This window comes from Rhinatrema bivittatum, chromosome 3, assembly GCF_901001135.1.
Source record: "Rhinatrema bivittatum chromosome 3, aRhiBiv1.1, whole genome shotgun sequence".
In the NCBI taxonomy this organism is placed as follows: domain Eukaryota; kingdom Metazoa; phylum Chordata; class Amphibia; order Gymnophiona; family Rhinatrematidae; genus Rhinatrema; species Rhinatrema bivittatum.
The window spans coordinates 567,986,184-568,013,559 of record NC_042617.1 but is presented as its reverse complement, the minus strand read 5'-3'; the positions used below and the strand labels follow the sequence as shown (position 1 = coordinate 568,013,559).

The window sequence follows — 27,376 nt, the reverse complement described above, 5'->3', positions numbered from 1 at the left end:
AAGCGGGGAGTAGCTGGCTTGTTACGGCGGTTACTACCCCAAACCAAATGTGCCTGATACTTCACTTTCGATGCACATCCAGCATGGCTTTCTGCTTCAACAGCATGGGAGAAGACTGATACTTCACGCATATCCAGCATAGCTCTCTGCTTCAACGGCAGGGGAGAAAAAAAGAAAACTGATACTTCACACATATCCAGCATAGCTCCCTGCTTCAACGGCAGGGGAGAAGAAAAACAACCAATAAGGGCTGTATAACATAGTCTGGGTAAAACAAATAAGCATGGGTGTAGCTTGCTTATTGCGGCGGCAGCTACTATCCCTAGCTAATCGGGCTAGATATTTCACTTGGATGCAGCTCCATCACTGCTCTCTACATTGGAGGTGGGGGTGGAAGGGAAATAGAACCAAGAGCTAAGAGAAACAGATAAGTATGAGAGAAAAAAATGTGTGAAGCTTGCTGGGCAGACTGGATGGGCCATTTGGTCTTCTTCTGCCGTCATTACTATGTTTCTATGTTGATTCACCCCTGCCTCAGAAAAATGTGCTCATGTTTAGATTGCTTTTTAAGCTGTTTTGATCTTCCATATGCACAAAAACACTCACAAATTTCAATTTTGCTTTTCATTTTATTTGGCAAAGCAGCACTCTCAACTGTTCAGTAAACTAGGACATAGCTCACATAGCAGATGTGTTAAATTTGTATACACCAAGCTAGCACTGAACTACTAGTTTCCATAATTATTTTGACCAGAATGGGAAAAAAAAAAATGAAAATCCATGTCAGGTATGTCCAATCTGAACAGCAAATTTACAAGAGCTTTTTACTCAGATGCACTGAAGTTTAATATGTACAAATGTTGGTGGTAAGGTACAAAGCTGTTGATTGTATCCACTACATGCTAGCCATATGACACCACATCAAATATATATATATTTTTTTAAAGTACCCTCTGTATACTGTACATTTCAAAAGAAAGCATAGCATGCAATAAATACTTATCCTGGATGATCTGCAAACGCTACTAATTCATGTTAGAAATTCTTAAAATTCCCTTGAATCCATTAAGGCAGCTAAGTCGACAAGGGTCAAGTTACCTTCCAAGTCCCAAGATCAAAGTAGTCTAATGTTGCCACAAATGAAACTGCACACATGGAATGAACCATTTATGTTTTATCCCATTCTACATAAGGTAATTTGTGACCATGTTACAAATATGTCTGCTTCCAGAGATTCAGGAGAATTACAAATGGTGTTGCTTTAAAATGTTTAAATACACCATAAACTCAATTAAAAAATATTTGTTGCATGTGCTTTTAAAAGACTGAGCAGTATATAAAGGGTACAACTTTCTTTAAAAAAAAAAAAAAAAAAAGGAAGCTGATCTCTATTTTCTTTGTATCCCCTACCAGATGTTTGAATTCTGTGAACTTGATACATTATATATCTATATATATGTATATATTCTGTAGTGTCATAAGGTGTTCTCAAGCTAATTTGAGGTTAAGAAGCTGAACACAAGCTGAAACAAAATGTCTACCCTTCCCAAGAGACAAAAAAATAAATAGAGGGTCCTTTACAGAATTCTTATGAAAAGCTAGAAGCAAAATAAAAGCATGTATAAAACCACGCCCAAATTTCAACTCTTCATCCCTTCTCTGCCAGATTAGCATCTTCAGCCTTGTAAAAGGAGAAAAAACCTGCCAAAATAACAAAACATGCTTTTCCATGCCGATTATAACAGTTTAATAAAGTCCAAAACAAGCGGCAATGCTGTTGGTTTTCAGAAAGCTTTCAGACATGGAGATGAGCACTCCACTGTAATACTAGGTTTGGATCAAATTGATGTACAGTAGCTTTTACAATTCATCCCTGCAGAAAGAAAAACAGATGATTAGGAAAATTTGTATAGGTAGTACAATACTGTTTATGGTAAAACCACAACAAAAATATATGGATCCTTCCAGATGTTATCTAAAATGTTTCCCCTCAGTAATAAATGTCTCACAGAAGCCCAATATATAAAAGAGTAAAACTCTTAAGACTTGTTTGTCACTGAGTCACATATGGCATCAGATTTGGACCTCTACAGCTTCTACTCAATTCAGTAAAGAGTTAGGCTGTAGCAAGGCATACTTTTCAGCAAACTGCAATCTGGCTCACATGATCATTTCTCCTCTCAGAAAGTGCAATTCCTTGGGTTTCTAAATCACCTAAAACAGTTGCATTTTTAAAAATGCTTTGTATAGACTTTACCAATATAGTAAAGTTAACAATATAAGGACCCAATACAGAATATATGGAGCCCAAACATAACTGGGCTCCAGTGCTGCCATCTCACCTACCTGAGCAGAACATGGCTTCCTCCAGGGATTCAGTGTCAAGGGCGTGATGGGGCCAAGGAAGGATAAGGGAGGGGAAAGAGGTACTTCTATGATGTAGGTTGGGTAAATAAAGCTGCGCACGCAGCAGGTAGGCCTTTTACACATCACCAAGCTTTAGCAGTAATGTGTGTATCGCGGGTGGTGGAGCAGTATTCAGTGTGGTGATATGTGAGTCCAGTAGGACAATTCTTGACTGTTACATGACTTACATTAGATGCCAATCCCCTCCGATCGTCCTGCAGAAAAAGAGGTGAAATCCCGGCAATGAGCGAGAGTGCGCACACCATGCGAATACCACACACTCTCCCCCTACAGAGCTCCGAACCTACCGCCATCTCAAACATGCAAGCCTACATGAGTATCGCACCCTAGACAAGGTTAAGGCACATGGCTCAGGGAGAGGAAGAGGGAGTGAGTACACATTTGTGTGCGTATCACGCCAATCTCACTTGACCCATTTTACACGAATCGATCGCTGAATTGTGTAGGGCGGGGGACAGTACCGCCTACACAAGGTTTAAGCATGCGGCTTGGAGAGAGGAAGGAGCAGCGAGCGCACACTTGCGCATGTACTATGTTGATCATATAACGCTGGGAAAAACAAACAAGAGGGCAGTCAGACCAGCACATACAGATGACACCCCTCCCCCTGGGAGTTTGACAGCATTTCCCATGAGCATATCCTTCAAGAGGGGGATGGCAGAATGCACACCATGCACTAGCCCTCTATCTGGCTAGGACAGGAGCTCGGGACCAAGGCCTGTAGTAAAAAGGAGTCCTACGCTAAAAAGGGGGAGATGGTTGGAGGACCAAGAGTAGAGAGACAGAGCCGACAGGTGGGCCAAAGTTGGGCTCAGAGCGTGAAGCAGAACTGGTGGTGTCCACCAGCAACAAGGGTGAGGCGTTACCACTGGAGGGCAACAGTGAGTGCCAGGGACCGGACGGTATCTTGTGCCAATGATTTTATGCCCGCAGAGATCACCAGGTCATCAGCCCAATGGATGGGTCAGACCTGCATGTAGGCACCTAGGTCAACCGTGGTCTTCGATTGGATATAAAACAAGTCAGGTGGCAGGATGTTCCCAATGGGATGCTGGGGGGTTCCCATGCTATTGTAGCAGTTCACCCACTGATTGCAGACCTGGGGGCCAAGATGCAAAACCTTACCCATTGGTGGCCAGCATTCTACCAAGGGTATCCCAGCCCACACCCAGGACTCATTCTGGTATAGCAACAATGGACAGGACAGGGACCAGTCTTCCATCAGGTGACTACAGAATCCTTGGCAATCAGCAGTGCAGCAATGGACAGGCCATAGGGCAGTGATGGAGCATCATCACAGCAGGAGATTGAAGTTCTGTTGGACACAGGAGCAACAGAGACAGACAAAGGGCTGGTGAACCAGCCAAGACAGGGTCCAATGGCAGGACAGTGCCAACACAGATATAACCAGCACTGGCCAGGCAAGGGAGGAAAACCTTGGAGGAGAACATTGCTCAAAAGGGTGAGCTGGCCAAGGGACTGAATGTGGGGCAAGGAATGGGAAGCGAAGGAAAGGTGAAGAAAGGCAAAAAAAGATGAAAAAGAAGAGTAAAAGGAAAAGCAGAGTAAGATCTAGTTCAGACGGCTCTTCCGGCCATATGCAAATCTGACTGAGTCTAGCCTATTTAGAGCAGCATTTTTGTTGGCCTTTTTTTGGGGCCTTGTGTAAAAGTGAGCTGGTAGCAGCATCTAAGAGGGACCCGGGAGTAAACGGAATACTACTGTGTTCTGTGAAGATAAAAGGCGCAGCTGTGCATATTACCATACATAGGTCAAAGACCAATCAGTTGGATAAAGGCACCATGATACGTTTGTGGCAGGTGGAATCGCAGATAATGTATACAATAATGAATATAGAGTTATTTTTGCGAGGAGGTCCCCAAGGCGGAACTCACCTAATACATCAGGGCATAGTATCCCTTACGAAATACCAGATCTGCCATTTTCAAATGGGCACTTCCAAATACGGGATACATTCCTTTAGAATAGGTGCTGCAACCAGTGCTGCCAAGGCAGGGCTCCCCCTAGATACTATCAAAAGGATAGGGCATTGGAAATCAGCGGCAGCTGATTTATATGTTAAAATGGAAATGTGACATAAAATTTGATATTTTCTCATTTCAGATCTGCCCACAGGTCGATGGATAATCTGGATTTGACACTCCTTTGTCCACTGGGTAGCCCGGAGGGCAAGACAGTGCCCATACGGGTCACATTTGGGATTAGCTGCATACAGGGTTCAGGTGATATGGATGGGAAAACACAGTATGTCATGGGATCAGCTGCTTACAGAGCTTCGTTGCAAGACAGAAATCTTTGCTGGGCCCAACACGATCACCATACATTTGGGCGGCAATGATCTGGGGCACCTGTTGTGTAGGCAATTGGTGCAAGTAATGAAGCAGGATTTGGCAAAATTGTGGCCCTGTTCAGGAACATTTGCCTGTTGTGGTTGGACATTATCCCATGAATCAAACTGAATGAAATGAAATTATGGAGACGGGGGTCGAAAGAAGGTCAGACAGACAGGAGTGTGGATAGAGATTGGGAGGAATGCAGATCATGCACAAGTGAGCGGATGATCTGTGTCAGGGCCACTACAAGCAGGATGGAATACATTTGTCAGATATTGGAAAGGATCAGCTCTGGAAGTTTTCAGCCTGGGAAGCCAACAAGGCCACAGCAGGAGTGGGGTGGGCATGAGGCAAGCCAGACGCTGCCTCGTGTCTATGGTGATGTACCTGAGCCGGGGGCGTAACTTTGAGGATGTTTTGGAGCCAGGTTCCGAAAATGGGAATGTGTATTTAATGACTAAGCACGGCTGCACATGGTTGCAGTGACTCACTTGCTTGAACACACAGCAGTGGGACTGGGCACAAGGAGGGTTGTACTGTTTGGTAAATGCAGAATACAGCCGGTTGGATGGGCACTGGAATGTAAATGTTAAGTGGAATGATTAGCAGAGCTCAGATACTAGGGAATGCATTGTGCTGGAAATTAATAAAAGCTACAGCATCATTTGATCCAAATAAAAGTGTCTGTGTCAATTTGGAGGGTGGGGTGGTGCAACTGCATGTGGGCTGGAGGGTACATAGATGCCAGCATTATAGTCATGTGTCAGGCAAAAAGGACTGGCAAACAGGGCCCCATATACTACACATCTCATCTAAATTTGAATACTTAAAAAAAAGTATTAAACCAAATAGATAATCAGATCCTGTAGGATGCAGATTTGTTGAGAAGGAAGCCCAGAGTCAGGACTTCTCTACTGCCTCCACCAGGCTGACAAGAGTCACTCTCTCTAAAAGTGTTACATGGGATATTCTAATCCTACTGAAGTGGAGAAGAAAGAGTAAGGAGTTAAGTGATATGGAACCAGATGTAAGATTCTAGATCACATTTTCCTTCTAAAGCAGCCACAGAGTCTGTAGTGGTAGCCAAAGGGAGGGAAAGTTCTCTCCACAATATGAATATATCAGAGATCCATAATTTATTTAGATTAATTTGGGCTTTATCATTGGTAGCTCATGCCAAGTTACATTCAGGTACAGTAGGGAGTTCCCTGTCCCCAGAGGGGTGAAATTTCAAAAATATTATGCACATAAATTAGCACATATGCACATAAGTAGCTTGTACTCACATACATGTGTATTTTGCATTCGCATACATATTTATCTGCACAAAAAGGGGCAATCTAGGGGCATTCTGGGACAGAACTAAGAAGTACTCATCTAAGTTGCTATTTTAGAAGAGACTTGTGTGAATACATGTGGTAATTTATTCACGCAATTTTACACCTAATTATCTTGTGCAATTGATATCAGACTGGTCTGTTGTCAAGTATTGGTTAGGTGAGAGGTCTGGTGAATTGGGAAAAGTTTAGCCTGAAGAACAAGGAGAGTCTCGAAGACCTTGGAGGAAGACTGGATAAACTGATGGAGGAATTGAAAACTGGCAATTTCAATAATATGCACGTTTTAAAATATTCCAACTTACGCCCATATATCAGGATTTTACATCAGCAAGTTGTATTTTTTTTGCACATAAAATGTAAGCATGTATGTTTATAAAATAGGAAGCTTATGCACTTTCAATGCTTTGCAGTCAATATGGGTAGACATAAGCATATTTTATAATCTGCATAGGTTATAAAATATTGCAGATCTCCGTGCAACTATATACAAGTATATATATGGAGTCACTTGGAGTTAGTTTGAAAATTGTCCTCTTACAGGGTCATTTATCAAATTGCTATAAGGCATTTTCGCATGTGTTAAGCCCCTTTAATGCCTGCGAAAATGCCTGTAAAAGCACCATAACTCTGGCAATCACTGCCACCACCAATCCAAGCCACAAATGTTGCAGGCATGCTGTATCCTGCCCCGCCATCCCACCGCACCTCTCCCTCCCCCTGGCTTCTTGGAGTTTCCGTTTTTCTCTGTATGCTTGTTTATAATTTATGGTCTTTTATTCTATATTAGATAAGAGTCTGCATTCTGCATGTTTGACAGAAGTGAGGAATTCTGCTAATTAGTATGTAGATTCTGTGTAGGAATCTAAAGCAGTCTGGCTTTCTTTGTTTTTTCAATAGTAATTTTACTATGTTTTATACTTGCAGTCTTGCTTTTTCCATAGGTAAGGTTGTTGCTGCTCAAGTCCTTGGAGTTAGTACTCTTATGGTATGGGCTGGTATGCTATACAATTTCTAAATGTCTTTTTAGCAGGTTTTCATGTTATTTCACAAAGCGGCTGGCAGGGATTCTGAAGTACTATTACTGAAGGATATCAGAATGTGAATACATTTTTTGTATGGTGAGTTGAAAGGGGAAATTTCCTAACTCTGCTCTGTATAAACTCCAGAAGAGGTTAGAACTCCCTGAGGTTGACAATGACATGCATGAGAGTGTCCGTATCCAAAAACTATATGCTACATATGCATATCAGTCCCAGATTTCTCACTGATACAGTAAGCAAAGACTAAAATTTGTGAACAAATATTTAATATTGATATTTTATAAGCAGTTATTGAAATTAAAGAATTATCTTTCTCCTGCATCATTTTCAACAATAAAATATCTAGGTTTGTTTTGGTTTTTTTTTAGTATAGCTGTTAAATGTAGTGTGCAATGTGTCACACACGTGAGCATCATGCCAGATGTGTCATGACAGAAAAAAAGGTTGAGAACCTCTGTACTAGACTACAGTGTTTTCATGAGACCAAATAAACACTTTTAAACAAGGTAAAGATTTCATCTCTGATGCACTGTTGCTAATTACAGGGGAGGATAGCAAAGGAAAAAAACCCCTCTTAATGTTCCCTCAGCTTTGGTCAACAACAAAATATCTTGAGGATCTATTTAATTTTTGTTGTGGCTTAAATTGCTGAATATCCACATTTAATAAAATATGTGATACAGCATCAGCAAAAGCTCCCAATACAAACACAAACAAATGATCTTTCATGTTGCTCCTTAGCTGATTCAAGGATCCATTTTGTTCTTGCAACTGAATTTTAAAAACTTCTATCTTCACCTACCGTATAAAGCAGAAGTGGTTCTCAGCAGGTGGCTTTGTACACTGCATGGTTTTGCTACAGTATTCAAAGAAACTCCCAATAGCTCTGACAAAGCAAGCAAAATGAGTCTTGTTTCTTACTATAAATGTTTCTTCTTTGCTTGCTCCAGCCATAGAACATTTAGAAACATCTTCAGTAACACAAAGATGAATTTTCTTCAGTTCTCCATTACTATGAATTCTATAAGCCACTTTGGGATATTCAGTAAACAGGAAAAATCTGAGAATTGCTGCCACTCTGTATGAGCTACAGAGCAAGTCAATCTACCCATCTAAATTTGGTGTGCAATTTTAGTTTTCTTCTGTGCCCATCACCAAAATACCAGGTCACAGCATACATAAATCATATTAATTGCTAAAATGTTCAGAGAGTGGGAGCATTAGGGAAACTAAACATCTTACAACTCACCTCTAAGCACTTTAACTTTTTGGTATCAATAGTCAAGAGCTTAAATGTATTACAATTAATTGTAGGAGCTCAGAACCTATAACATACAAAAAGCAATGACTGTGATTTGAGCAATGCCCTATGACCTAGAATCCTGGAACCCTTGTAATACATATTTTTCATAAACAGTGTCGCATGCATAACCTGGCCCACTGTTCACACTAAGGAACTAACCTGGCCCACTGTGCACACTAAGGAACTTCACTATTTTCTCTAGTATTCTTTGGAGATGCAGAAGACCAGTGGTTTCCTCCTCCTCTTTTAGACTTCCAACTCAAACAAGACCAGGCCCCTACTGAGCCTATGGTAACAAACTTTCATTTTCACTCAGGATGCCCTTTACTTCCCAATCTATCCCTCTCCTAGCTAGCTCAGTTCTTTGGCTGAAAAGCTTGAATATAGCTTGTGCAAGAACTGGCATAGTAACTTTTGCATGTTGTTTAGGACTACCTCTCCCAGGGGCTGAGAATGCCACTTCTGCAGCACTTCTTGTCATAATTTAACAGAAATTAGGTTTAGGAATCCAATCCAGGTCTCTCAAATGGCAGCCCATAACACTATGCTGAGTTATCAAGCAGGCCACTTTGGCATTATTTTTAAATAAAAATGATAAACTTATTAATGGATCCAGAAGGAGAAAAATGTCAGATCCACATATATGAGGTCAATATTCAAAGCACAAAAACAAGCTCTGAATATCTCCCTTTCCCCCAACACAAACTGTGTGCACAACTTAGTAGCACAAAATTTACCTATACAAAGAGGCATCAATGGAAGCATTCCAGGGGTTAAACTTTAGTGATGTGCACATACTTGGTGCTATCCTGGTAAAGTTATGCATACAAGTCTGGTTGGAAAACAAATCCGAGTCATAACTCAAAGTACAGTGGCCTGAAAAAGTAATAGACCCCTAAAAAGTCAATTATTTCTCTATCTTTTATAAAAAAAAATTCAAACTGAAAAATGCTGCTTGCATAAGTATTCAACCTCTGTGCTGTGGAAGCTCCCAAGTTTAAACAGATGAAAGATATTACCATAACAACTGGCTTACAATTGGCATCTGTGTGTGAATCATTAATAAAGGTCAGCTTGTCTGGATAAAAGACCCACTAATTCCAGTACCATTGGTCAGAATGTGAATCTGAAGGAAAGCTGTGAAAATGAAGCCCAAAGAACATTCTAAGGAAATTAAAGATAAAAGTTACAGACATGCACAAAATAGGAAAGAGACTACACAATAATATCCAACTGCTTGGATTTCCCAGTGAGTGCTGTTGGCTCAATTGTGAGGAAATGGAAGCTGCATCATACCACCCAGACACTGCCTAAACAAGGCCATCCCTCAAAACTCAGCATCAGAGCAAGGAGGAGAGTTGTGAGGGAAGCCACAGAGAGGCCAACAATCACTTTGAAGGAGCTACAGAGTTCTGTTGCTGAGACTGGAGTGGAGCTGCATCAGCCAACCATATCAAGAGCTCTGCATACAGCTAGTCTGCCTAGGAGGGTGGCTAGAAAGAAGCTATTACTGAAGAAAACCACAGCTGGAGTTTGGCAGAAAACATCAGCGTGACCCAGCTAAAATGTGGGATACATTTTTGTGGTCAGATGAGACAAAAATGGAGCTTTTTAACCACAATTCTAAACACATTGTGTGGCGCAAACACCATTCCAACAGTAATGTTTGTGGGTGGCAGCATCATGTTGTGGGGATGCTTTTCTTCAGTAGGGACTGGTCATCTTGTTAAAACTGAAGGACTGTGTAAAACTGAAGGATGGTGCAACATACAGTAGTTCTGGGGGAATTCCGCGTTACTGCGGAGCACATAATTTGCACAGAATTGCCAAATTCCGCACAGAAAATGGCAGAGGAGACTCCAGCATGTCGCAAATGGAGCACACGAAGATGAAAGCCCCCATGTGCCACGGGAGTGTTCCAATCAAGAGAAAGATGAAGGCCCCCGTGAGAGTGTGTGAGTGTGTTGTGTGTGTGTGAGATAGAGCATGTGTGAAGGGGCGCATGTAAAAGACATAGGTAGCCTGTGTGAGGATGTATGTGAGAGAGAAAGGGAGCTTGTGTGGGTGTGTATGCAAGAGAGGGACCCTGTATGAGGGAATGTGTGCATGAGAGAGTGAGGGAGCCTCTATGAAGGTGTGTATGAGTACTAGAGAGGGAGCATGTGTGTGTGAGAGAGAGGGAGGGACAGAGGGAGCCTGTGTGAGGATGTATGTGAGAGAGAAAGGGAGCTTGTGTGGGTGTGTATGCAAGAGAGGGACCCTGTATGAGGGAATGTGTGCATGAGAGAGTGAGGGAGCCTCTATGAAGGTGTGTATGAGTACTAGAGAGGGAGCATGTGTGTGAGAGAGAGAGGGACAGGACTGTGTGAGGGGCAGTACTGAGAACGGGGTCAAACTCTGGGACTGGAGATAGATTAGAAGGGGTTGAACCTAGAGGTGGCAGGGAGAGATACTAGCAGGTAGAGGAGTTGGGGCCTGAGAGGGCAAAGTGGCCAGGGGAGTAGGGAGAGGGAGTGGAAGGGACAATCTTACAGTGAATTTCTATGGAAATCCTGCTCAAAATATTTAAAAATCTGCATCTCTAATATAGAAAAAAATTACTTAATTAAAAATATAATTACTTAAGACTGTCATGTAAATTGTGTTATTTTGACAATATAAAGTTTGCAGAATTTTAAGGTTTTTTTGCACAGAATTCCCCCAGGAGTATGAGATACTGCAAGACAACTTGCTTCAATCTGCTAAAGAACTAAAAGTTGCAATCCATAAGTGTCATCCAACCAACCTGGTGCAAATCTGCCAAGAAGGATCAACTATCACTGCCAGTTTGCAAAGCTGGTAGAAACTTAGCCCAACAGACAAAGCTGTTATTGTAGCAAAAGGTGGATCTTCCAAGTACTAGTCTGAAGAGGTTAAATACTTATGCATGCAGCATTTTTCAGTTTAATTTTATTTTACAAAAATTGCAGAGAAATAATGAATTGTGACTGAAGATTTACTTTAACAGCATACTGGTTTGCAACAAACATACTGTCTGGAACAATGTGTGTCATTCCTAATTCACAAAAATCTGCCGACTTTTTTAGGGGGTCGAATACTTTTACAAGCCACTGCATATTCACCAGGAGAGCTAAGTTCTGCTGAACATCCTGAACAAGTTATGCATACAACTTCCCCAGAAAAGTGTTCCACTCCCGTGTCACTAAATATTGACCTTACATGTTCAGTCACAAAAACATGCTGATATACTGTATACAATCATGCAGAAGCATGTAGTCCACATACCAGGGAGACGCAGTAGTAGTGACAGAGTTGAAATGGAGCATGCAAAACACCCTTGCTCAATTAATGCACAATAATTTGGAAATAAAATGCCTTAAGATAAGCATTCAAAAGAATCAACTTGCAATATATTAGCTTTCTTCAATCTGTTATATTTCTTAGATGTGTTTTAAATATTGAATTTTTTGGAAATATACCGTACATCTTAAGGAATCTAAGTTCCAGCCAAAATTAGACTATTTGTTCATACCAGTTAAAAGATGCTGGATTCATTTAGTATAAGGGTAAAATATGGATGAGGCCCAGTGATTAATCTCCTTGCCTGCATACATTAGTGTGGCAACAGAAAATGACAAGGATCTCATCCTAAATTAGTGTAGAACAGGAATTTTTCTTTTCTTAATTTGGAAATCAAAATTATATTTCAAGGAAGAGCAATAGCAATTCACCACTGTACTACCTTATGTTTTCATCCAGTAATCACAATTTAGAATGTCCTTTGTGATTATTCCAGGTATTAAAATTCCAGTATACCTGGGATTAAGCTCTTAATTTTTACCAATGACTGATTAAATATGAAATAACTAAACATCAGCACTGACTAAAACAAGCTTTATTGCCTTGTAATCTAGTCATTAACTCAGTAAAATGAAAAATAAGTAGCCCAGTTGCTTTATTTTTTAGTAAGGTGTTGCATATTTTAGCTGTAGTTAAATATATAATATTGTCCTCCAAGTATTATTTCACAGATTTAAAAAAAAAAAAAAAAGCAGAGGTGCTTACCTGTAACAGGTGTTCTGCGAGGATAGCAGGATGTTAGTCCTCACAAATGGATGACATCATCAGATGGAGCCTCAATGTGGAACTTTGACTAGACACACTGAGCATGCCCTATACCATGTGTCCACATGGGGGTCCCTCTTCAGTCTCGTAATATACAATTACGATTAAAATAAAAAATAGGAAAAACCTAACTCAGTGGGGTGGCAGCAGATTTCGTGAGGACTATCATCTTACTGTCCTCTGAGAACACCTGTTACAGGTAAGCAACTCTGCTTTCTGCAAGGACAAGCAGGATGGTAGTTCTCACATAAAAAGGGGACCAGACGACATCTAACCAGGTGCTAATGGGCACAAATACCAGTGCTGTTGGTAACAGAGGGGGAGGCAGCCTGAACCCAAGCAGCAGACCCTAGGTTGGGAGAGTTGGGATCCAAACCGTGCAGTGCTTGTTCACCTGGTGCGAATGGGACCTGAGAAACCGCAGTTGCTTACCTGTAACAGGTGTTCTCCTAGGACAGCACATGTGGGGTGACATTATCAGATGGAGCCCGGCACGGAAAACGTGTCAAAGTTTCTAAAAACTTTGGCCAGCAAACTGAGCATGCCCAGCCTGCTACTATCCACACGTCCACATGAGGTCCCCCTTCAGTCTCATAACATAGCAAGCTGACGAGCGAAAAAATAAAACAAACCCAAGGTGAACTCAATCTCGTGGGGAGGCAGGCGGGATTCCCAAGGACTAACATCCTGCTGCCCTAGGAGAACACCTGTTACAGGTAAGCAACCATGCTTTCTCCTAGGACAGGCAGGATGGTAGTCCTCACATGTGGGTGAGTACAGAGCTCCATACTGCCCCATTCAAGCAGAGACACCAACAGCGGCTGAACTAGGTGCCAATGGGCACAACTGCGGCGCTGTGAGAAAAACAGGGGGTGGTCTGGTCCCACAAGGAGCACGAGTAGAGACAATTGGGTTCAAGTCTGGAACAGGTTGCACAGGACTGACTGGCCAAAGGCACCGTCCTGACGGCTATCCCTGTCAAGGCAGTAGTGAACTGCAAACGTGTAGAGAGAAAGTCCATTACCTGCTATTAAGTTGACTTAGAAAATAGCCACTGCTATTATTAGCAACAGTAACGTGGGATAGACTTAGTTTTTGGGTACTTGCCAGGTTCTTATGGCCTGGACGGGCTACTGTTGGAAACAGGATGCTGGGCTTGATGGACCTTTGGTCTGACCCAGTATGGCATTTTCTTATTCCAGATTGCAGCCCCGGCAAATTTCTGCGAAGGGGACAGCATGCACATGGGCCACCAATGCTGCCATGACCCACACAGAGTAAGCCTTCACCCTGTCGGCTAGCTGAAGGCCTGTCTGCGCATAGCAGAAGGTGATGCAATCCGCCAGCCAGTTTGATAGAGTTTGCTTATCCACTGCTGCACCCAGCCTGTTGGGGTCAAAAGACACAAAGAGCTGGGTGGACTGTTTGTGGCTCGCCGTGCGATCTAAATAGAAGGCCAGCTCCCATTTAAAGTCCAGGGTGTGAAGAGCACGTTCCCCCGGGTGGGAATGTGGTCTCGGAAAGAAGGTGGGCAAAATAATTGACTGATTGATGTGGAAAATCAGTCACCACCTCGGGGAGGAACTTAGGGTGCATACACATGGTCATGCAAGAACTTAGTGTACAATGCATACGTAACCAGGGCCTGAAGCTCACTAACCCTGATAGCGGAAGTGATCACCACTAGGAACATGACTTTCCAAGTGGGAACTTTGGCCACAGGACTACAGAGGCTCAAAGGCAGGCTTCATCAGTCTCGCCAAGACGATGTTGAGGTCCCACGATGCTGCTGGAGGCCGAAGAGTGGGCTTCAGTTGGAGACCCCACATAAAGCGGCCAACAAGGGGCCTTGCCCGAAACGGGTGACCAGAGACACCTTGATGGTCTGCGCTGACCGCGTGAGGTGCACTCTAGGCTTCAGACCAGTTCAGTCAGACTCTGACAAGTGCCACAGGTAGTCCAGCAGCTAGGGAAGAGGGCACAAGAACAGGTCCAACCCATGCCCGCCAAACCAGATGGAAAAGAGTTTCCATTTAGAGCTGTAGGATTTCTGGTTGAAGGTTTCAGGGATTCGATCAAAACCCGGGAAACACCATCCGAGAGCCGTAAGAGCTGGAGGATTATAGACTCAGCATCCAAGCCATGAGGGCTAGTGCCCAGAGGTTTGGGTGGTGCAGAGTGCCCTGGTTCTTTGATATGAGGTCCGACACCGTCCCCAGCGGGATGGGCATACAGACAGGTTCTGGAGAAGTGGGAACCAAACCTGCCGAGGCCAGGAGGGTGCCACGAGAATCATGGCCCCCCCGTCCTTCTGAAGCTTCAAAAGAGTCTTCGGGAGGAGTGGGAGAGGTGGGTACACATACAGGAGGCCCTGCCTCCAGTGAAGGGAGAAGGCATCGCAGGCTGAATGGCCGTTCCCTGCTACCAGGGAACATAATCTGCTCACTTTGTGGTTGAGAGGGGATGCAAATAGTTCCACATCCGGCATACCCCAGCGGTGGAATAGGTCGGCCGTTACTGCAGGGTTGAGGGACCACTCGTGTGGTTGGAAGTACTGGCTGAGGCGGGCTGCCAGCACATTGAGGTGACCTGGTAGTTAAGTCGCCTGCAGATACATCCCCTTGGGAGAGGGCCCAGTTCCAGACCTGCACTGCCTCTTGGCAGAGAAGGAATGAACCCGTGCTGCCCTGCTTGTTGATGTACCACATTGCGACCTGGGTGTCCATCCTGACAACTGGTCCCGGAATGCCCACAAGGCGTACTGTTTCACCTGAAGCTCCAGAACGTTTATCTGGCAACTTGCTTCGGCGGCAGTCCAAAGGCCTCGAGTGTGCAGGCAGTTTGTGTGGGCTCCCCACCCCCGAGGAGAAGCATCGGTGGTGAGTGTCACCTGGGGTGGCGTGGGCTGGAAGGGAAGTCCACATTCTAGATTGGGGCGGGCTTCCCACCAGGACAGAGAGCTTGAGAGGGTCCATGACTGTGACTGGAGCCTCCAGATCCTGAGATGCCTGCTGCTACTGGGACCGCAAGGCCCACTGAGGGCTCCTCATGCAGAGGCAGGCCAAGGAAATCACATGGACGGAGGCTGCAGTTGGAGCAGGAGACGGGCTGGCACACTCTTGCTGTTGCGGACAAGGGTGGCAAGCAAGGCGAGGGCAATCGCCCGGCCTTGGGCAGGAAAGCTTTCGCTTGTGCTGTGTCCAACCTGGTGCCTATGACGTCTGGTTGGAGAGACATACGGAGGTGCGACTTGGGGAAGTTGATAACTAACCCCATGGTCTGCAGGGTCTGAACAGTCGGCCAGAGCTTGCAAGGCTCCAGAGTGGGAGTCGCTCCTGACTAGCCAGTCATCCAGGTATGGGAACATGTGGACCGAGCGACACCTGAGGTAGGCAGCAACCACCACCAAGCATTTGGTAAAGACATAGGGAGCTGATGCCAACCCAAAGGGCAGCACTCTGTATTGGAAATGTGCATTCCCCACCACAAAGCGGAGGTACTTCCTGTGGTTGGGGACAGTCGCAATGTGTGCATAAGCCTCCTTTAAGTCAAGGGAGCAAAACCAGAGGGGGATCAGCATGCCCAGAGAGACCATCTTGAATTTTTCCCTTACGAGAAACCTGTTCAGTGCTCTGAGGTCAAGAATGGGGGGCAAGCCACCATATCTTTTTGGGATGAGTAGAACCCTCAGCCCTGTTGTTCACAAGGGACCTGTTCCACTACGTCCGCTGAGAGGAGGGCAGAGAGTTCCATCTGAAGAACGACCAAGTGGGCAAGGGGACATGCCTCTGGGAGCCGGCTGAAGTGCAGATGGTATCCCTGGCAGAAGATGGAGAGGACCCAGCAGTCCGACGTGATCCCTCCCAGCACCGGGCAAAGATGAGGAGCCTGCCGCCAACTGGGGGATCGGGCGCCAGGGGAACTGCCAGCCATAGCCCTGACAAACCCCATGAACAACAAGTCCTCAGGCGGTCACCAGCACTGCTCTTCTGGAGGCAAGGGTTCCGAGAGGGGGTCATCGGAGTACTCTGAGGACAAGTCTGTGGAGTCATCACCCCAAGGGTCACAAGAACCCTCACTTGGGCCGGGGCACCCAAGGCTGTGAGGGGAATCAGCCCTGGGTTCCAAGAGCTTCGGAGGCCACAGGGGCACCAATGGGTCCCCCGGCATCAAGGGGGGTCATGGGCCATGGTAAGCCAGAGTGGTCCTGCAGCAACTCAGGGAACCGTGGGCGAGGTGCCCAGTCCTGGTGGCCTCATCCTCCTCTGAGGACCAGAGGATCAGGATCGCTCCGTGGGGGGCATCGGTGGCAGATGGGGCATCGAAGGCCCCTCAGGCACCTGCTGTCGGTAGAGTGCCAAGAAGGACGTCCAGACGCTCTAGCAGAGGTGCTAACATCGATGGCAGAGGCTTGGGCTCCAGTATGGGGGCTGGTGGCACCAGCAGCTCAACTCTCTGCAGCGTTTTGAGCACTGCTGATTGCACCCTATTGTCCAACTCCTCCTGGAAGTCCTGAGTGGTCAGGACTGATGGAAGGGGACAAAGCGTCGCCGGCTCATCCTCGGGTCCCCGAGGTGGCACTGTGTCCTGCACTGGTATCAATGGTGAATGCCTTGGGCTACTGGGGACACTGGAGGATGGGGCCTCTGGTGGCCGGTGCCACTTTGATGGCAACTCAGCAGTCGCCGATGCCGCTCCAGAACTGGAACTGTGTCGGGATGGTGATTGGTGCTGGTGCTTCCAGATCGCTTCTGGTGCTCGGCCAGGTCTTTCCCCGGCACCGAGAAGGTGGATGACCCCAAGGTTTGGGGGAGGGGAGAGAGCATCTAGGATCGATCTCCCTCTCCTCGATCCTTGGGGGTGCTAGCTAGAGAGATCGTGAGAAGTAGCGACGGAGATGACTCCTGCAATCATTGGGCATCAAAGAGACTGACGCAGGAGTGGAGGATTTTGGGGTCCCAAAAAGTTTCTCCATCTTGTCGAAGCATGCCCAACGCCCTTTGGGTGTCATCTGATCACAAAAACAGCACCCACGGACATCATGCGAGGCACCCAGGCAGAAGATATAACCCTCACATGGATCCGTGATGAATATGGTTCGCAGGCACTGGGGGCATCGATGAAAACCGGTCGACACCATGAAAGGCCCGGCATGCGGTTGATGACTGGACACCGTGGGGTGGAGAGTCGGGAATTGACCACAAGATTTGATAAAATGGCCGAAAAAGGACCTAATGTACCAGGAGGGCACAGACTGCAAAGGGGGACTAGATGAGGATCTGAAAGGCAATTTAATATTCACAAAAATATGGAGCTCCACAGACCTCAAGGCAACTAAACCACAGAAAAGAAGAGACTGAAGGGGGACCTTGCATGGACGCACGGACAGTAGCAGGCTGGGCATGCTGGCCAAAGTTTCTAGAAACTTTGACAAAAGTTTTCCGTGCCCAGCTCCATCGGATGATATCACCCTATATGTGAAGACTACCATCCTGCTTGTCCTAGGAGAAAGAATATTAGCTGGAGGACTGACTGGTTAAGATGGAAATCTGTCAGCACCTTAGGCAGGAACTTAGGGTACATAGGCAAGACCACTCTGTCATGACAGAAATTAGTATAAGGTGGTTAAGTCACTAAAGCCTGGAGTTCAATGACCCTATGTGCTAAGTGACTGCCACCAAAAATATGACCTTCCATGTCAGGTACTTCAGCTCAAAAAGCGCTTTCATCAGCTGAGCTAACACCATGTTGAGGTCCCAAGACTCAGCAGGAGGCTTTAATTGAAGCAGGCCCTTCATGAAATATACAACTATAGGCTGTATAGACATGGGTGTACCATCTACACTGTGCTGGTAAGTGCCAATTGCACTAAGATGAACTCTAACAGAGTTGTTTTTAAGCCAGCCTCCAATAGGTGTAGAAAGTAGTCAAGCAGTTTTTGTGTGGGGCAGGAGAACAGATCTAGGGTCTTCTGCTCACACAACACAGAAAACCTCCTCCACTTCAGTCCATAGGACTTTCTAGCAGAAGGCTTTCTAGAAGCCACCAGGACCAGAGACACATCCTCAAAGATCAAGCAGCTGCAGGATTAACCTCTCAACATCCAGGCTATGAGCGCCAGGGCCTGGAGGTTGGGATGCCACAGCCTGCCTTGGTCTTCCATGATGAGCTCTGGGGAAGTCCCCAAATTGATCGGTTTCCGGATGGACAACTCACGCAGGAGTGGAAACCAGACCTGTCTCGGTCAATGAAGGATCACAGTCCCTCTGTCCTCGTGAAGCTTCAAGAGTCTTCGCCACTGAGGGAATCTGAGGATACACATTCAGAAGACCCTTGCCCCAATGACGGGCAAGGGCATCTGAGGCTGGTTTGCTGTCTGACCAGTACAGGGAGAAGAACTGAGACACCTTCCTGTTGCAGGGGGACGTGAACAGTTCTACGTCCCGGCTCTCCCCCCCCGAGGCAGAATATCCGATTCGCTATCCTTCATCCAGGGACCACTCATGGGGTCTGAAAGCTCGACTCTGCCGGTCCTCTACCATTTTATCCATCCCAGCCAGGTACAAAGCCCTGAGCACCATCCGGTTGGACAGGGCAAACGACCATATCTGGACTGCTTCCTGACACAGGAGGCACGATCCCGTGCCTCCTTGCTTGTCATATCACATAGCAACCTGGACAGTTGTGGCCATCAACATGTGCCTGGCTGACACCTTCTGACTGTTTAATCTCTTCCACAATGGCTGCCACGGTGACAGCCCTCTGGCGAGGCAGAAAAGCCTTGGCCTGAGCTGTGTCTAGCAGGGCTCCTATGAAGTCCAACTGAAGTGAAGGGCTGAGATGGGACTTTGGGTGGTTGAGAATGAACTCTAGTGACTAACACTTGAATGGTCAAGCGCAAGGACCTGACGGCCCCTGCCTGAGACTTGCTCTTGACCAGTCAATCGTCCAGTTACATGAAGACATGCACTCCCAGTCTGCAGAGGTGCGTCGCCACCACAGCCAGGCATTTTTTGAAGACCCGTGGGGCAGACACGAGCCCAAACAGCAACACCTGGTACTGGAAGTGCTGCGTTCCCACAACAAATATATGTAAACCGATGTGATGACTTTAGTTGAATGTCTGTATATAAAAAACAAATAAACAAATCAGAGATACTTCCTATGACCGGGGAAGATCCTGATACGAAGGTATGCATCCTTTAGGTCGAGGGAGCACAGTCAGTCTCCTTTTTGCAAAAGAGAGATCAAGATGCCTAGGAAAACATCTTGAACTTTTCTCTTTTTAGAAACTTGTTCAAGGCCTTTAGGTCTAGGATGGGACAGAGTCCTCCTGTTTTCTTTGGAATCAGGAAGTACCTGGAGTAGAATCCCCACCCTCTTTGCCCTGGTGGTTAGGCTCGACCGCTCTGGCCGTTAAGAGGAAGGAGAGCTCTGTTTGTAGTACCTCCTGATGCACTACTGGCCCCCAATATGGGCATGGAGGGTAATTTAGTAGGACATCCAATAGACTTAATTGGTACGCTTGGCAGAAAATGGACAAAACCCATTGGTCCAAGGTAACCTTGGGCCACTGGTTCACAAAGAACAGCCTGCCCCCAACTGGAGGGTCCATTGTCTCAGATACGGACAACTGGCTTACGCTTCCTACAACTCAGTCAAAACCCTATCCCTGGATTTGACTGAGGAACTGGCTGAGATTTGGGGGCTCTCTGCTGCCTGGGACGACTGCCGGAGCCCCGACAGTACTGATGGGAGCGAGGAGCCAAAGCATAGAACTTCCTCTGGCGAAAGAAAGACTTCCTTGGCCAAGGCCTCAACAGCCTCCGGGATGAGGAGGACAGGTCCAGCATACTGGTGGAGAGTTGTTGGAGGGTCTCATGGTGGTCCTGAAGTTGGGCCACAGCATCCCTCACCTTATCTCTGAAGAGATTCTTACCAGTATACAGCATTCCAGCAAGTCATTCGTATATCTCTAGTCAGATCTGAGGCCCACAGCCATGCCATTCTGCAGGCGCCGATTTCCACAGCAGAGACTCTTGATGCCATTTTGAAAACATCGTAGGTCACACGGACTTCATTTTTCCCACATTCCAGACCCTTGTGCACCAGCAACATGAGGGTGTCTTGCTGCTGTTGAGGCAGCTGCACAGCCACCTCCTGTACCTGCTTCCAGATGTCCCGCGAGTACTGGTTCATTATAGAGCTGGTAGGCAGCGATGCGGGCAATAAGCATGGCGCCTTGGAATACCTTCCTCCCAAGAGCGTCCATTGCTCTGTGGTCCTTCCCTGGGAGCACTGAGAAATGAATCCAAGAGCACTTGGCCCTCGAGGACGGATTCAACCACCACCAACTGGTGAAGTAGCTGACGCTTATCAAACTCTGCAACCTTTTGGATGATGTAGACACCATATGCCTTCTTATTAATGGAAGGCACTATGAAGGGGTGTTCGTATCCTCAGCAGTAACTCCTTACAGATCTCATGTACCAGGACTGCCACAATCTCCTTAAGAGGTTGCACGAACTGGAGGATCTCAAGCAATTTGTGCCTGGCATCCTCCTCTGTTAAAAATTGAAATGGGATGGCCTCCATCATCACCCTCACAAACCCTGGGAAGATTAAATCTTCAGGCAGGGTCTTCCCCTGCTCATCTGGAGGAGAAGGGTCTGACCGTAGACCAAAGCCCTCCGAGGACTCTGTTGAATCATCCCCCCAGTGGTTATAAGGACCATCATCCTCACTGTATGCTTCAGGGGATGGGGCCCTATTTGCTCAGCCTTTGCCCAGAGGTGCAGGCATTGGTAGAACTAGATGAGGACTACAGGTCTCTGCCAGCCTTGGTGGAGCTTCCTGCTTGGAGGAACCAGCAATGACCACCATGTTGGTAGGTGAGGCTTCTGTGTCCTGCTGGGCACCAGTGCTGTCCCAGTTTGGTCAGTAATGCACCAATGAGTATGTTGAGCTTCTCCAGTAGCGATAGGATGAAGGGCAGCACCAGCTCCGGTGCCATAGGCCTGATGCCCTGCAGTGCCTGATCCGCTAGCTGGACTTGCCGCTCCTGCTCAGATGCTGCTGATGCCAACACAGACTGGGAGGAATGAGGAATGGCCAGACCTTCGGATCCAAGAGGTGGATCGGCGACTGGCACCAGGACCAGTGGAGATCATCGTAGATCCCATCATTGATAAAGGATGGGCCCTCCTCACTGCATGATTGCTTTGTGGGCAAAAGCTGAGGCACCGCTACCATGGGAGACCATCAACTGCACAAGAAAACTTACCCAAAATGTTGAAAACCCTAACTAGAGACACTGGGGCAGATTTTCGTGGATTTACGCGCGCCAAGCCTATTTTGCATAGACCCGGCTATGCGGGTAAGTCCAGGGGCTTGAAAAAATGGGCAGGGTGGTATGGGGGCAGGGCGTGGCCAGATGCCTCTCCACTGCCGCTGGGCCCGGGGATCGCGTGCCAGCACTCAGCTGGCGCGCAACCTACGCCAGCCCGGAGGCAGGTGCAATTAACAAAATAAAGGTTGGGGGGGGGGGGTTTAGGTAGGGCTGGGAGGCGAGTTAGGTAGGGGGGGCCAAAGGAAAGTTCCCTCCGAGGCCGCTCCAATTTCGGAGCGGCCTCGGAGGGTGTACATTTGTGCGTGCACGTCTTAAAATCCAGCACACTATGCGGAGCCATGGAAAGGGACCTAGCGATGGAATTAAGAAAAAGATCATGAAAAAAAAAAAAAGGGGGGTGGGGGGAGAGAATTTTCCACAAGGCTAAAAACAGCCAAAGTGAGCTCAATCACTCCACGGGGCTTACAGCTCCGTGGAAAAGAAAAGACGCATGGTATAGGACATGCTGGGCATACTCAGTGTGCCTAGTCAAAGTTCTAGAAACTTTGACATAAGTTTTCTGCATCGAGGCTCCATCTGATGTCATCCATGTGTGAGAACTATCATCCTGTTTGTCCTTGGAGAAAATGTATTAATACAAAATGGGTATAAACTAGACAAACTAGCCTTATCTAAAACTTCAGTATCACCCCCAACAGGTTTTTCCCTCAATTACTTTATTAAATTTTATTCTTGAATTTAGAAATTTAAACTGGATTGTTAAACATCATGTTCAGTATAATAAATATACACTTAAAATCACTCCTCTTCAGTTCAGAACCTTCCCCCCACAGCTTTAGATTAAGTGCATCACAGGAATAGTGTCAATAGTGAAACAGTGGTAATGAGGTTTCCCCTTCAGCTCAAAAAAGATGAAAATAGCTTTAGTATGCTCACAATCCAAATTTGAAGGTAAAAATGTAATGTTATAAATTAAAACATATTTAGAGGCTGCACTGCTCCTTACAAAATTTTTAAGAACAAGTTGATTCTGGATGATGCTAGTAAACGAGATAAGTGAAGCTACATGTGATAGCAATGTAGATTTCTTAGCTTCTACTTTTGTGAAAAAGGGTAGAAATGTTTGCATAAAATGAAGCCATTAGCTCATTTCAGTAAACTGCAAAGCTGTCAATATTATGCACTTTTATAATGCTTGAAAATAGGTAGCAATGCTTTAAATAAAAGCCATTTAAAATTGACATAATTGGCAGAAAGGAATATATACAAAACAAAGGCACACAACTTCTGCTGCTCTAACAGGTTTCTTTTTTTAAACTAAATTTAATTGCATCTGCTGTATTGTTAAGAATGACTGGGATAAGGGCTAAAAAAATAAGCAATATAAACTGTGTGGTATTAACTATGTCTGCATCACAAAACCAAAAAAAAAATAAAAAAAATTAGTACAGACTGAACCCAGAACTCAGATCTTACTTAGACCTTACCACATCTAATCTAGAAAAGTTAATTTCTGCAATCACTGTGAGGAAACTCGTCCCTTAACTATTATTTGGCTTGAAACTTGTACCTACATAAAATCTTCAGTTTCCATGGCTGCTAATCTATCTAAAAATGTTCTGATGCTCTAGTTAACAGGTAATTTTTTTTTTTGTGTGTTTTAGGCTTCTTTATAAAACTGTACTCATTCTTTTTCCCTAACACTTTCTAAATAAAGTCTACAATTCACTGCAGTGATACTTCTGGTTCTGCTTTTTGAGTGGCCATTTGTCACCATAAGAGAACACTGCACAAGTTCTCTCTTAGGACACTACAAGTATAACTTGAGCAGCACTTCCAAATTATGTCACTCAGCCCAACGATCAGGAGCCTAGCCACAAGTTCAAACCTTTGTCTGACATCTTGAAATATTTACTTTCCAGTGTGTGTGTGTAAATTCATCTTATGCAAATATACTTTGGATATCTGGAAAACCTACGGTAACTTGCTGCGATGTCAGGTTTGGGAACCACATTATAAATTATAGACATTTCTGTAAGGATTGTTTCAAATACTGCTGCAATTCTCATTTTAATGGATTTTAAAACAAATGTGCTGTTCCTGTGTTGTGACTGTACCACAATTCCATCTTTTCTAATATGAATACATATTTTGTAATATCATTGGATACAAGCAAACAGTTTGTGACCATGAACTCAAACACTGCTTTTGTTAGGTTCTACAGCTTTTACTGTGTGAGATTTGGTTAAGTTCTGAAAAATCAACGTGGGTTCTTAAAATCATTGCTAGACAGCAGATGCCAATAAAAAAAAAAAGACATCCAATTACAGGCATTCTGCGTCACAGTTATGTAACAAAAGTAGTTGCTATGGAAGCTGGGAATGTGGTGTATACATGCATAAATAAAGCTAGCATGCATTTTCCATTATATTTCATTGATAAATTTTATTTTAAAACGCTGGTGCACCTTTTAGTAAATAATAGATTATTATTAGAGAGGTGACTATATGTGGTCAAAGTCGTAGAGCTGGGTTCAAAAATGGTTTGGACAGATTTCTGGAGGATATATCCAGTAACAATCATTAGCCATCTCTTATTTCTTGGAATGAGCAAAACGGAAGAGATCTTCTCCTTAAGATCTGCCTGGTACATCAAGTGACTGAACTGGCCACTCTTGAAGACAGGATAATAGGCTCAATGGACTGACCCAGTATGGCCCCTATGTTCTTATTCTAAATAGCTACTAAAACTAGTGAGGCTGTTGCCCTGACACAGGCAGTCAGATGTTAGAATGGCCTTGCTAAGTTTGGTAGCTGTTTAAATTATTATTAGGTTATATTAAATATTGGTGGTAGGACAGGATTAAGCATGAGAATTTGTATGCTCATTTACCCATGGATGGTACGGAAGTAAAGAGGAAGACAACAAAAATATACTTAAGGGAATAATATCCTATAAGCAGTCAAATTTCTACAGCTGGCAGCTGTAAACTATCTTTAGCAGGGTGTATGGAAATAACTGGAAAGACTGGATAAGCCAACTGATTTCTACCTACCATCTATTATATAGATCATTATCTATGTAACATTGGGATCTCTCAATTCTACTTCTCAAGGGTCATAACCAAGTCTGTTTTTTAGAACATCCAAAATAGACAAAGTATCAGTGCCTGTGGATATACTGAAAACTAGAACAGGGGCTATGCAGCTCTGTACAAATGTCTATTTCCCATAAAATTACTAGTAGCAAATACTCCCATGTGGTTTCTCCTAGTTCCCAACCTGGACCTTTTTAGGTCTCCAAAATATGCAAATCTCTTATTTACATTACAGATAACCTAAAATCAGACCTGCGAGGTGTGCCATCAGGGTTGGCATACTAGCTGACACCTCAAGTTGGGTTCCAGATTTGAGTTCTGGGTACAGTCCAAAAGGTGGTGGCTGATGCATGCTTTGAATCCAATTTTTATAAATTACATTGTTTTTTAAAAACATTTATGCTGCTCTGTTAGAATATTAGCTCTAAATTCAAAATAAGTCTAAAAAAAAAGTCACATTGAATCATGCAAATTTTTTTTCTTTTATTTAACTCAGACTTAACTTAGCCTCTCCATGCTGCTAAAGCATAATTCAAAGCACTAATTTTCATGGTATGGAGTAGCAGAATGCATTGATAGCAGCAGAGGCAGCTGTTGCAGGCTATCTGCTATAAATCCACACCCTTTCACCTTTTGTGTTTTTGGGAGGAGGAGAAAGAGTGGAACAGAAAAATCACTTCCACCTGGACCACTGCTTTTCTTTGTCTGTTAAAGGCACATATATCACTCCCATCAGAGGTTTCATTTTCACACCACCATCTTCTAGTTTGTCATACTGTTCCAACATCTGGTTTCCACCTGCAGGACCGACTGGTAATATTAATCTTCCTCCAGGTTTTAACTGATCTATAAGCTAGAATACAACATACAAAAAAGTCATTACTAAAAATATAACACCTGTAATACACTTTACAGAAGAAATTTCTAGATTATGTACCCTTCTTTGCTCAAAGAAATACATTAAAATCAATCACTAAACAGAAAGTTTATAAAAGCACAATTTATGCACAAAACCAACTAAAATGCACAAATCTTAAATAAAATTAAATACAATCATGACGGCCAAGTCGTTGAGTGGTTCAAAATTTACCACAGCTAATCAGAATCTACTTTTCTGCAACAGCGCAGTTGAAGTAACCTCCTACACATAAGCTAATATGAGAATGGCTGGTGGATCTCAATTTTACTAGTAATGTTTGGCATTACTGGAAAGACAGGCTGTTAAAAGCCAGTCTTCTGTTTCCTCAATGGATGTTTTGAATTTGTACTAATGAAAGCCTTACTGTGCATAGACCCTATTTATGTATTTCACTAGAGGACCTGTACCCTGCCAGTTTACCACTCCACTGACAGTCTCTCTTACTTCAGTGTTTCCTAACCCTCTCCTAGAGACACACCTATCAGTCAGGTTTTCAGGATTCATACAAAGAATATGCGTGAGAGAGTTGCATGCAATGGAGACCCAATGTATGCAAATCTCTCATATGCATATTCGTTATGGATATTCCGAAAACCAGACCTGTCAGGCGTGTTTCCAGGAGAGTGTTGGGAAACACTGCCTAACCTGCGTGCACACACACGTCACCGACAAAGATATCAAAAGAAAAACAGGAATTTGATTCATAAGGACCAAGGAGAAAAATAAAGCTTCACCCATTACATTTTTAAAAAGGTAACAAAATGAACAGAAATGTATTGCAGAACTATTCAAAATCATGGCCAAAAATATTAACAGAAAAACAAGTTCACAACAAAGACAGCACAAAGTGATTTAAGAGTCAAATTAGATTGCTATCTTTAATATATTGCATGGATATCATTGCACACAAAAAAAAAAAAAAAAAAAAATATCACTGGGGCATTTTACCCCTACACAGTGACTTCCCAAAATCAACATTTTACCTGAAAGAACTTTATGCCACCTTTGGTTCTAAGGAATTAATGTACAGTCATTTCAGCTGCTAAAAACAGCCACTGATCAGGTTCATCCACAATAAAAATCAGTCCTGCAGTACATTCCAGTGTCATATTCATGCTCTGCTGCCTTTACTGTTAATAAGCATTAGCTTATTTAAATGCTTCTGAATAAAGAAGCATGCCAAAGTGTCTCTCGAGTGGTAAAAGCTGCTCTATACAGATGTCCTGGACTACGGGTACATGGCAGTTTAGTTTATGGGTTAAAAATTACAAAATAAAAAAAATTCCCTTGCTATTCAGGTTGTGGTCTCTGTAGTCGAAATGATTGTTTTTCTTAATTTTGAATCGTGTCAAATCCAGAAACTTATGTAAAAATATCAGCAGCACACACTGCAGTAACTGAGTGCATGTACCCGAGACTATA

At 44.4% G+C, this 27,376-nt stretch overlaps 1 protein-coding gene across 2 annotated transcripts in view; it reads right to left on the bottom strand.

The window, feature by feature from the left end:
* Positions 1–609: 609 nt before the first annotated feature.
* The window catches only part of PCMT1 (protein-L-isoaspartate (D-aspartate) O-methyltransferase), a 118,837-nt gene continuing 92,070 nt past the window's right edge, over positions 610–27,376 (bottom strand). The window contains exons 7-8 of one of the 2 annotated variants that reach the window (XM_029596539.1): positions 25,666–25,888; positions 610–1,873 (exon numbers count right to left, since the gene is read on the bottom strand). In XM_029596539.1, the coding sequence (XP_029452399.1) occupies positions 25,709–25,888 (180 nt within the window). In that variant the 3' untranslated portion in view covers positions 610–1,873; positions 25,666–25,708. The remainder of the gene's footprint in view (positions 1,874–25,665; positions 25,889–27,376) is intronic. The other variant, XM_029596538.1, reaches the window with a different exon arrangement.